The 12873-nt window shown below is 37.8% G+C and overlaps 1 protein-coding gene and 1 pseudogene across 1 annotated transcript; both read left to right on the forward strand.

Annotated features, from left to right (window-relative positions):
* Positions 1–4739: 4739 nt before the first annotated feature.
* LOC149164085 (pentatricopeptide repeat-containing protein At2g13600-like) lies at positions 4740–7814 on the forward strand (annotated as a pseudogene).
* Positions 7815–8667: 853 nt separating this feature from the next.
* Positions 8668–9772, forward strand: LOC149164086 (TMV resistance protein N-like). Its single transcript, XM_089429366.1, has 3 exons — positions 8668–8750; positions 8960–9133; positions 9253–9772. The coding sequence occupies exons 1-3, from the start codon at positions 8668–8670 to the stop codon at positions 9770–9772; spliced, it is 777 nt and encodes a 258-aa protein (XP_089285492.1).
* The last annotated feature ends 3101 nt before the right edge of the window (positions 9773–12873 follow it).

The following is a 12873-nucleotide window of genomic DNA, read 5'->3' on the forward strand; positions in this document are numbered from 1 at the left end:
GAGGATTTAATACATCCCGTTGAAATTGTTGTATTCCTTGATTTGCTTCATTTTTTAGAACTTTGATGGCCGCTTTTGTAGGTTTCAAAGTGCTCCTCCATTAAATTTATTTATATATTTAAAAAGCCAATTATAATTTTTTAGTTTATTGAATTGGAAATTTGTATTTTAAAAAGTCTAGATATTATATGATTTAAAAAAATGGTGTAATTACTATAATTAGGTTATATCATTTTTATTAACTTGTAAATTTATATTTTTAAATGTATAAATAAATTCAATGTTATTAAAAAAATTTATTATATTTTAATTAATAAATTTTAATAATTAATATTTTTGGGCCGTACTCTCAAACTCGGTATGATAAAGACATTGTAATGTAATAGCCTAACAATGTGATTAATCTGAAAGATTTATATCTATGTAATATCATGTTAACCATTTTGATAATTATTAATAAAACATTTTAATTCGATCAAATTACATGAAAATCAAAATAAAATAAAATGAAATAAAAACTTAATATTAATCATTATATTTATAATTATGAATTAATGATTAAACCATCTTGGAACTAACTTAATTCCAGATTTACCAAGCTAAGAGAGAGATCAAATCTCGATGCAAACCTCTTTTAGAGTGAAAAGAGATTTGATCTCTCTCGAGTTAAGATGGAACTAAGTTGGTTAATTATGTCATATGAAAAGGTCATATTGGGCATGTGGTATTGATAAGCCATGATATTGACCCATGGTATTGTATCAAAAGTTATTTAAAGTTAAGAATTTCCATTATATAGGTGGTCATATAGAAAGCTAAACACAATACCCTATCATGCGCCGAGAAGGATCAAATCTCTCAAGGTGCAACCATTTCCTCAAAATTTGCACTCAAAAAAGAGGTTCATACAAAGGTAAAGCCTAATTATTCATACATAAACAAAAAACATTCCCAAAGACTAAGGATACATAAACAAAATTATCGAAATGAGATTTCCTATTTTTTTTTTTTGAAAAAATTGCCTATAACACTTCAATACAAAAGTATGGTTATTTTTGGTCTGAGAAATTTCTTTTATTTTCAAAATCCATTGGCAAAAGATTGTAGATCAAGAAATTTGACCTGGAGTTAAAATGTTTACATTACATTAATCTTTTTATTTAATTTTAATTTTTATATAATTTGACTTAGTGAAAATGTTAAACATTACATTACAACATCTCTACCATACTTTGCTAGAGAGGGCCTCTCGGTGCAATGAACATAAAAAATAAATTAAAAAAATTAATAAAAAAGTAGATCGAGTGAGGGGAAATCTTGGATAAAATATAATATTATAGTATTATATATTACCTAATGTTTATTACCACCCTCACCTAGTAAAAGTGGCCAGGAGTGGGGGAAAACTAATTAAAATATAACATTATTTTATAATTGAGTTTGTTTACTTTTAAACTTCCAATATAAAGAAAAAAATATAATAAAAAGTGGACTAGTTGATGAGAAATATTGGTAAAATGTAATATTATAGTATTATATTTAGCCCAATATTTCTCTCAACCTAGTAAAAAGTGAATGGAGGTGGGCATAAATATTAGATAAAATGTAATAATTACATTTTACCTAATATTCCCACCACCTCCTCCGGTCAACCCAGGTCTCTTTCATACTTAAGCTTATTTATTTTTAAACTTAACATCCTACATCCATTAGAGCTCTATTTCTATTGGACATTATTACATATAAATTAAGGGAATATATTACAAATATTATATTAAAGTGATTATAAAAAAAGTCATTAAATTGAAAAAACAATTATTGTACGCTGCGCTCTTCTTAAATACGTCCTCCTAAACCTAGACCTAAACCCTAAGATCTATGACATAATTAATGCCCTTAGGGAAATAATAGCATTGTAAGTTGCATGCTCTTGAGGTCTAGTGAAGGGTCTTGACCGACTAACCAAATGCAACAAGGATAACACTTAAGCAAGGAGCTCTGAATCTTGTACGCATATATACACTACTTATTCATCCATTCAACGACAGAATCAAAACATAAAAAGACATAGGACCACCAAAAAAATCCATATAAATGTCATGCTCAAACATATCCATAAAAAAATTTGCTAAAGCATATCCAAAATTAGCTTTACAGAACACCATCATTTTCATGAGCCCAATGTCCTTCCTCTCAAACTCTCTTATAAGGTCCTACTTGTAATATCTGATCAGCTGGTCATCACCTATTAGTATGAGATTATCAACATAAAGTACAATGATCAATAACTTACCTTCCACCACTATGTAGTACATGTTCGCATCTGCTTCACTCTTTGTGAAGCCCAACCCGGTGAAGTAGTTATCTATCCTAGTGTACCAATCACAGGGTGCTTGCTTCAGCCCATACAACGCTCTCTTGAGCTGACACACATGCGACTCATGGTCAAATGTTTCAAAACCTTCAGGCTTCTCTATATACACCTCTTCCTCAGTCGTGCAATTAAGGAAATTTGTGTTCGTATCCATTTTATGTATCTTCTAACCCATCTATCCTGATAGTTCCAATATAAATATGATTGATGAGTACCTTGCAACTGGAGCAAAGGTCTCATCATAGTCAATCCCCTCTACCTGTGAAAAGCCAGGCCACAAATCTAGCCTTATGCTTCTCCACACAACCATATGTAGCTTGCTTTACCTTGTAAAGCCAACGGGAGCTCACCACTGACTTGTCCTCTGATCTCAGGATGACATCCCAAACATTGTTACGAACTATGGAGTCATACTCCTCCACCATGGCATCAACCCAAACCGACTACTACACTACTTCCTTAAAGGAAGATATCTCTTTCACAACACATTTGCTCATAAGATCCATGTATCTAGTGTACCTATCAGGTGACCTCCTCTGCTTGCACTGAGAAGTGGGTGCTCCCACATCCTCCCGTGCATCATCCAATAATCTGTCAGCCTCTCTGGTGCGCTTTCTTCCCTCTCTGGAAGACTCTGCCTGAGTCGTTGTCTCCACTCCCGAATCCTCTGCATGTGGCTGATCCACATAAATCTGAGGCTCCTCAACCTTAGGAGCTAAAATATCCTCACTCTCATGTAGCTCAAGCTCCCTCTCAAGGGAAACTCACATGGCCTTCTCCTCATCGAATCTGACATCCCTGCGAACCACTGTCATCCTACTAGTCGGAAAGTACACCTAATAGTTTTGAGGTGTATCAGTGTGCCCTAGAAATATCCCTAACTTTGTTGTCAGCACAAGCTTCTTCCATTCATCTTTGGTCACATGGAGATATACTGGTGACCCAAAAATCCTGAAGTGACCAACATCTGGCCTCTTACCGGAATAAGCCTCCTCTGGTGTCTTCATCTCAAGTATCCGATGTGGGCTATGGTTCTGAACATAAACTGTTTTTTTGCATGCTTCACCCCACAAGTGTAGTGGTAGGCCCAGACCATGTAACATTTCCCTCGCTGTCCCTACTATTCTTTTGTTATTCCTCTCAGCCACACCATTCTACTGAGGGTTATGGGGTGTCGTCAACTCCTGTTTAATCCCTTCTACTACACAAAAGTTCTTAAACTCATTTGAGTCATACTCATCACTGTTATCACTCCATAGAGATTAAACATTCTTGCCCGACTCTTTCTACACCAATACTTCAAACTCACAAAACTTTGTGAAAGTTTGATCCCTTTTTTGCTTGAAAAATATCCAACATTTACGAGAATAGTCATCAACAAATATAACATAATACCTGTGTTTGGCCATGGATGTTGTTGAGAATTGTCCACACACATCTAAATGGACACTCTCTAGAATAGCCTATGGTCGAATGTCTCTATCATGAAAGGAAGACTTGGTGTATTTTCCCAAAGTACACCCCTTGCATATATCAACTTGCTCAAGCGTACCTTTGGGAAGACCGGTAGAGATCTGTTGCAATATCATCGACGCTCCATGATTCAAGTGGCCCAATTTTTGTTTCAACTGCATTAGTTAGAGTCACAATGGTGCTTCTATTGTCAACAATTGTAGATTGATAATTCCTAAAGCATACCAATTTGATTTGGGGCCAAGACCACTAGTCCTTTGGTACTTAGGATCAATATAACAAAATGTACCTATAGGGATGGTGTCATTATATTGGGTTACCATGGTTGTGGTATTTGAAAGTACAAGCTTAGAAAGATATGCATCACAATTTTGTTGAAAAAGTTGTTGTCAAGTAAGATATTTGCAAGCTTCAAAGCAAGGTGAAAAATCGATTTTCGTTGTGCACTATGAAGAAAAAACAATGAAGATTCCACTTCAACTAAATATCTCAATTTGAACAATTTAGAAAAATAAAAAGCATCCAACCAAATATTTAAAAACAAAATAAGCATAAACCCAAAACACATAGTTCATTAAGTTTGGAATAACATAATGGATCTAGAATTTTAAAATAACCAAAAAAACTCAATTCTAGTGATGTGCTAGTAATAAAAAATTTCAATTTTTAATGAAATATGTGTGAAGTATTAATTTGTTTTTGCAAGTTGATCATTGAATTTTGAATTACCCCAATGGGGGTGTTAATATGGTTGTCGGGGCTACATCAATGAGGGTGTCATCAACACACTTGGTTCCTCTGAATCAAGTTAGCATGGCAGGAAGTGGCTAATGTCCATGCGTTAGCATATGTTTCACCTTGTTACGCCGTAAGGCGTTCCCATCTGAAATGGACTCCCCCAGCTGCCCCCGTGTCTTATTGTTCACCCTTAGATGGATGGTGTTAGACGATTGAACGAATTTCGATCGTTGATCGAAAACTAAAATAAAACTGCAATAAAAAAACGGGGAGAAAATGGGCAGGTAACTGCAATAAAAAAACGGGGAGAAAATGGGCAGGTAAAGCGGTTCGGTATGACTCTGAGTCCCTTCATTGTGCGGGTTCGCATGGCATTTGCTAGGTATCGATTACCAGTTCGCGGAAGAGAATCTCAGAGCTGCTCCTGAAATACATTGGAACAAACGCGTACTCGTTGCAATGGTCCCTGCTGCCTTGCGGCAGGTAATGGGGGACTAATAAAATAGCCATGGCAATGGCAGCGAGAAACGATCATAAGAAGAAAAATGGTGTTGTCAGTGAAACCAGTTCTCGAAATTTCCAACAGATGCAAAGCTACAACAGATACTCTGAAAACGAAAGAAGGGAATGATGGGTTGGTAAAAAGTTTGTGTAAACAGGGTCGGTTGAGGGAATCACTGCGCATTTTGCAGGACATGGTTGAGAATGGGATTTGGCCATACTCCTCTACTTACGATTCTCTGTTGCAGGGATGCCTGAATGCTAAATCTCTTCCAGATGCCAAACTAGTCCATGCCCACATGGTTCAAACGCAATTTGAATGCCAGGATATCTCGCTAGGAAATAAACTGGTTAGTATATACGTTAAGTTAGCGAGCCTCATAGAGGCTCGCAGGGTTTTTGATGAAATGCCTCTGAAAAATGTGGTCTCGTGGACCGCCATGATTGCAGCTTATGCCCGGCACGAGCATGCTCAGGAGGCCTTGGGATATTTTCATGAAATGCAAGATATGGGTTTACAGCCCAATCATTTTACCTTTTCCAGCATTCTCCCGGCGTGTACTGATTTGGAAGTCCTGAGGGAAGTTCATGGTGAAATTCGTAAGGGTGGATTCGAAACGAATGTGTTTGTGGGAAATGGACTTGTGGATATGTATGCCAAACATGGGTTTATTGAGTTTGCACGCGAATTGTTTGACAAAATGCCTCAACGAGATGTTGTCTCATGGAATGCTATGGTTGCAGGCTATGTACAGAATGGACTGGTCGGGGATGCCCTGAAGTTGTTTCAAGAGATGCCCAAACGAGATGTCATTTCATGGAATACAATGATTGCAGGGTATGCGCAGTGTGGGGATGTGGAAAACGCGGTGGAGCTGTTTGAGAAAATGCCTGGACATAATTTGGTTTCATGGAATACTATGATTGCAGGGTATGTGCAGAATGGATATGTTAAAGAGGCCTTCGAGCTCTTTCAGATCATGCCTGAAAGAAATGTGATCTCGTGGAATGCAGTGATTTCTGGATTTGCACAGAATGGGCAAGTTGAAGAGGCTCTAAACTTGTTTAAGACAATGCCTGAATCTAATGTTGTCTCGTGGAATGCAATGATTGGAGGATATTCACAGAATGGGCAAGCTGAAAACGCCCTGAAACTTTTTGGACGGATGCAAATGGTAAATATAAAACCGAATACAGAAACCTTTTGTCATTGTCTTACCTGCATGTTCAGCTTTGGCAGCTCTGGAACGAGGCAGTGAAGCCCATGAAGTAGTAATTAGAAGTGGGTTTCATTCTGATGTGCTTGTGGGAAATACCCTTGTAGGCATGTATGCAAAATGTGGGAGCACAGAAGATGCATGCAAGGTGTTTAACAGAATGCGCCAACAAGACACTGCTTCCTGGTCTGCAATGATTGTAGGGTATGCAATAAATGGATGTGCCAAGGAGTCCCTGGAACTCTTTGAACAAATGCAATTCACTGGCATAAAGCCTGACCGTGTTACTTTTGTGGGTGTTTTGTCTGCTTGCTGCCATGCAGGGTTAGTGGACGAGGGAAGGCAATACTTTGATGTCATGACTCGATTTTATCACATTACTCCTGCAATGGAGCACTATGGCTGTATGATAGACCTTCTTGGCCGGGCAGGGTGCTTGGATGAGGCAAACGACCTTATTAACAAAATGCCATTTAAACAGGATGCTGACATGTGGGGTTCGTTTCTCAGTGCCTGCAGAACGCATAACAATATAGACCTCGGAGAAAAGGCAGCACAACACCTTATTGAGCTGAATCCCCAAAATCCAGCACCGTATGTACTGTTGTCAAACATCTATGCAGCAGCTGGTAGGTGGGATGACATTGGCAGTGTGCGGAACAGGATGAAAGAAAGGAAGGTGAAAAAGAAACCCGGTTGCAGTTGGATTGTTATTAACAAACAGGTCCATGCTTTCCTCGTAGGGGGATAGACTACTCCCACAAAGAGAAACAATTTATGCGAAGTTGAAACTTTGTCTGATCAGATGAATGCTGTGGCATATACAGCCAACGTGGGAATTCTACCAAATGGTTTTGAGGACTAAAAGGATGACGTTCGTTTCCACCATACCCAACATGGGATTTCTACCAAATGGTTTTGAGTAAAAGGATCACGATCTTTCCCACCATAGCAAAATCTGGTCATCGCATTTGGACTCTGGACTTTATAACATGTTCAGTTCTCCTAAGACAGTCGTACATGTACAGAAGAACCTTTTTAAGTTCTAGTCATTGTCACTCTGCTATGAAGTCCATGCCCAAGCTTCTTATGCAGGAGATTGTCGTGAGGGATGCTCATTGTTTCTATTGTTTCAACAAGAAACTGTGTTCTTGTAGAGATAGTTGTGGATGTCTCGAGCATTGAGTGAATGAACCCTGAGTTAGTGAAAAAAGAAAAACCCAGTAAAACAAGCCATAAGCATTGGTTTGCATAATGACCAAGCTTATGCATGTTGGCAAATCTTGCACTGGTGAAGATGGGCAGTGTTCCACTGTGGATTACGACTTGCCTACTAATCAAGCTTATTTACGTAATCAATTATGATTGGTAGCCATGGAATAGCCGTTAAATTTTGGTTGCATGATGACCAAGCTTATATATGTTGGCAATCTTGCATTGGTGATGATGAGCAGTGTTCCTCTGCGGATTATGACTTTCCTACCAATCAAGCTTATCTATATTCTCTATCATGGATGTGTAGCCAAGGAATAGGTGTTATATTTTCTATTTAATATATGTAGCATTTCAATGTCCAGAACATATTTTCACTTTACCATTGTGTTATCAGAGTTATGAAGCACGGTTAAATTGACAGGAAGATACGTACTCATAGGTTGGGAGAACCAGAGAACCATTCTTTTAAGATATTTATGTAACATGGATAAATAAACAGGTAACTATATATTTAGAGAGCTCTATGAGCAAATTTTGGGGATGGCAAACTAAAATTCACCAACATGGAAGTACCATTGCAGTAGTAAAACATGCAATTGGATAATGACAAGAAGCCAAAGATGGTGATGTTTGTAGCAAAGACAAAGGGCGCTATTACATGTAGGGATTTGGAGATTTGGATTCAAAGCCAACTTCCAAATTAATAAAGCTTTTGGTATAGGGAATTTTTTATAATGTACTTATATTTCGGATCTGTTATGTATGTGGGTGTAAATAAACAGTTTTTGATTGTATTTGAAGATAGAATAAATCCGTAATTGTATAAATGTATTGATAGATAAATAATTGATAGAATGATGAATACTACAATGAGGGCGCTCGTTATAAATATCTAAGTCGGGTGTTCTTCCACTAATGGACATATTTTTTTAATAAGACATTTTTCATCTAAGTAATTAACTATTTATTATGTTTACGCCGTAAGGCGTTCCCATCTGAAATGGACTCCCCCAGCGGCCCCCGTGTCTTATTGTTCACCCTTAGATGGATGGTGTTAGACGATTGAACGAATTTCGATCGTTGATCGAAAACTAAAATAAAACTGAAATAAAAAAACGGGGAGAAAAGGGGCAGGTAAAGCGGTTCGGTATGACTCGAGTCCCTTCATTGTGCGGGTTCGCATGGCATTTGCTAGGTATCTTCATTGTGCGGGTTCGCATGGCATTTGCTAGGTATCGATTACCAGTTCGCGGAAGAGAATCTCAAAGCTAAGAGCGAGCTGCTCCTGAAATCGAACCCTGTTCGCAAGAATTCCCAAAGATCCATATGACCGAGCCATTGCTCGTTTCTGGGCTGCCTTTGTAGACGATAAGGTAATTTAGTTCATTCTTACTGTTATTCCAATCTTTTATAATGTTAATCCTTGTGATCTACGGATCAGGACAGATGACAGGCAACATGGACTATTGGGTCAAATCTTGAGATTTATTGGTTGTGCGGCGGGCAACAATGGAGTCTATGGTAAAGCCTTGCGAGGTCATGAAAAGAAAAGGAGATACCCACAACAAAGAATTGCAGATTGGAAAAAAGCATTGCTTGAGGTTTCACACTTGCGGTTTGGAGCTAAAGGCATATTATGGGTAAGAACTTTTAGTCTCTGTGTCCCTAATAGTTTGATTGTACTGATAAACGAAGTTTTTCGCACTCACGTTTGGTTTTACTGTGAATAACCAGCGACGAAGGCAAACTCCTGGAGAACGTAGTTCAATTGGTGGAAGAAAAAATTAGAAAGCCTCAACTGTTTGTAGCTGAATATCCAACTGGTTTGGACGAAAAGCTACAAGATTTTGAGAAAACAGTGATGCTGCAGCAGCGACCCAGCGTGGAGACCAAGGTTGTGGGGATTGTGGGTTCTGGTGGTGTAGGGAAGACAACCTTGGCATTAGAGTTCTTTAACCGCAACAGGTCAGCCTACCGTGGATCTTGTTTTTTGGAAGATGTGAGAGCCGAAACTTCTTTAATTTCTGTGCAAAATAAACTCCTCCAAGGCTTGACTTCAGGGGATCTGGCAGTTAGTAACATTGTTGAAGGTAAATCAGAGCTTTCTCATCGTCTCTTGGGTTATAAAGCCCTCATAATTTTGGATGATATCAATGATTCCAGGCAGTTAAAAGCATTATTTTCACCTCTTAAAGATATTCTTAGTTCCGATAGCTTAATCCTACTTACATCTCGCAATAGGGATTTTCTTTAAACCAACGGAGTCTCGTTGATTTACAAGCTGTCAGGCCTCGACAGAGAATAGTCACAAAGGCTTTTCTGCATGCATGCCTTTCAGGAGCCTAAACCCCGTGCGGGATTTGAAGAAGTGGTTGCAAAGTTTTTGGATGCGTGTGATGGATTGCCATTGTCTCTCAGAGTGCTAGGGTCTCATCTTTATAAACAATATTTAGAGTATTGGGAAGCCCAATTGCTGAAATTATCGGGTTTAGTACTTCCCCCGAAATACAAAACAGTCTTAGGATTAGTTACGACAGTCTCGACACCCAGGAAAGAGAGATATTCTTAGATATTGCCTGTTTCTTCATAGAAGAAGATAAAGATCTGGCCATAAGCATATGGGACAGATCTGGTTGGGGAGGAAAGCTGAATCTGCAGAACCTAGAGTACAAGTGTATTCTGGAGATCGACTGTCAAAACCGTATAAAAATGCACAATCACCTCAGAGACTTGGGCAGAGATTTCGCTGATAGAGAACTTCCGAGATGTCATCGTCGTCTTTGGCGCCCCACTGACGGCCTTTTTCGTAATGCGGTTATACAACCAAATGTACGTGTTTGAATCAAAATGTTAGTTCTGAAAATTTTACAAGTTATATATTGTTAATACTGTTTGGATTTACGAGTAAGTCCATATGGTTTTCTAACAGTTTTCAGATAATAATTCAGGTGCGCGGGATAAACAGGGTTCAAGGAATACCTGACCAGTCGTTCCACAACTCTTTGCAGCCTTATGTTGATATGAGCACGTTGCACCTATTGAGGGCCGAAGGTAATTGTTTGAGAAGCATATCCGAGTTTCTGAAACAAGCGGATCAGGTTCTATGGCTTTGCTGGAGTAAGTGTCCAGACACTTCCCTGCCTTCTTGTCTTCGAATTCGGAATTTGAGAGCTTTACAAATGACCGGTGGCGAATTGGAAACATGGTGCCATAGTGAAAGTGTGGTAAAGAATGCTTCTTTTTTTCCCCTTTTTGGTTGTTGTCCAGAATACTCAAAATTTACGGTTGCTAATTTTGTAGATGTATTATTAAATTAAATTGAAAAAGGTTCAAAGATAAGAGAGAAAAAATGTAGCCCCAGGGGCATTTCAATTCGTTAATAAGTTTGTTGAAACAACACAGATTCAGATTCAAATCCCCTATAGTGAGTCGTTTAGGGCTTGAACCCAAGAAGCAACAGGCTGCTTTTTGGCTTGAACCCAAGAAGCAACAGGCTGCTAGTACAAAAAGAAAGAAAGAAACAGATAAAAAAAATGTATATGCATCTGAAAATTTTTTGCTTGCCAACAAGTTTTTAATGTATCTCTCCGATACTGTAGCTGTCATTCCGCTGTTCCATGTGCGTTGATTAGGAATGTAATAGAAACCATAATGAAAAGGAAGCTTTGGTATAGAATGTAATAGAAACCAGAATGAAAGCTTTGGTATAGAATGTAATAGAAACCAGAATGAAATGCAATTAATTTTTTGGAAAGATCCTTTATACCTAGTATAAAGTGTTGCATAAAATACAAAATTTGTAAAAAGTGTTGCATAAAATACAAAACTTGTAAAGAGTAATTTTATACGGGACCTTGCTGCATTTTGGAAAACAATCCGGAATGTGAATGGTTCTGGGCTTCAAATTCTGTTGTTGGTTCAATATTATGAGTTATCTCGGAACCAATTTTTTTTAAATAAAAAACGCCATTTTTTTTAAATAAAAAACGCTTCTGTATTAATAAAAAAAAAAAAAAACAGATAGTAAATATAACATATTTCTTGATTACAGGTGGCTTCCACAACATTCATTACCTCGAAAAAAAAAGTGAGGTCTCGGCTTGCTTGACATCGCATTGGGTGGTTTGTCAGTGATTGTCAGTGATTATCAAAGGCTACCGATAGCGTTTTAATAGATCCAGAGAAAATGCCATTGCTGAGCGCATGGATTGATCGATTCTATAAATCCGATGGACTGAAAGAAGTAATCCCTGATTTTGCCAAGCTGCCGGAATTTATGTCCACTAGGAGAGCCAGTATGATCACCGCCTACAGCTAAATAGGGCAAACTTAGCACAGACAGAGGTTGTATTTGTTAAAGTACATTAAATTTAGGTAGTCGAGTCAAGTTAAATTTAGAAAGTAGCCAGATCCAGCCAATCTGGCAGAATGTATATCCATTAGGAGAGCGAATCTTTTGGGTATGATATCACCACCTACTGCAAATTAGGGCGAACTATGCCGGCCTTATAAATGGAGGACAAGCAGAGAGATTTTATTTAAGATGAGTTTATCACCTACGTCAAGAAGTAAGATCACCCAGTAAGTTATTATAATTAAATCCAAATAGTGAAGGGAATAGTGATAATAATCAGAATAGTGGAAGTAGTCAATCAAGATCTAGGATGCCAAACAAATCAATCAAAAGTTTCATAGTGTGGAACTACGTAGAGAATGGTAATGGACGTTGATCCTTCTATGCGAATTACGTTCTTTCACTGTGTTGGATCGGAGGATCCCAAACAACATATTTTTGTATGTGAAGAAGTTTGGAATGTTAAATAGGTACTAGATGAATAGAAAAAGGTGGCACAATTGTATACCACTATTAGACCACATGTTAACATGGTACATGAAATTAAAGAACATTGTGCCAGGAGGGAGAGGTAGAGGATTATGGGAGATCAAGAAAGCAAAGGAGTTTCGAAAAAAAACCAAAGTCTAGTGTATCACATAGGTCAAGGAGATTGAGCAGTACGTTAGTGAGTCAATATGGGATTAAAACCATACATTCAAAGAATTATTAGAATTATTATCATTTCCAATTCCTAGTGTGTTGCATAGAGAATCATTCATTGTAATTTCATTTCCCAATATACATGTTTTGTGGAGAACCTACATTAACTTAGTACATTGGAACTTAATTATTTAGATCCTCCTGGTGGCAATCTAATTATCATATGTACCATTTCCATGGATAAATCATGTGATTGATGTGATGTTATTAATTCTAAATGTAACTAAAGTGAATTGTAATGCACTCATGTGTATTTAAGTCAAGATTGAGTATATGAAAAATAATCATGTGATTGATGT

Source organism: Pinus tabuliformis, chromosome 5_1, assembly GCF_031772625.1.
Source record: "Pinus tabuliformis cultivar Carrire ecotype Pingquan chromosome 5_1, CPIR1, whole genome shotgun sequence".
Classification (NCBI taxonomy): Eukaryota; Viridiplantae; Streptophyta; class Pinopsida; order Pinales; family Pinaceae; genus Pinus; species Pinus tabuliformis.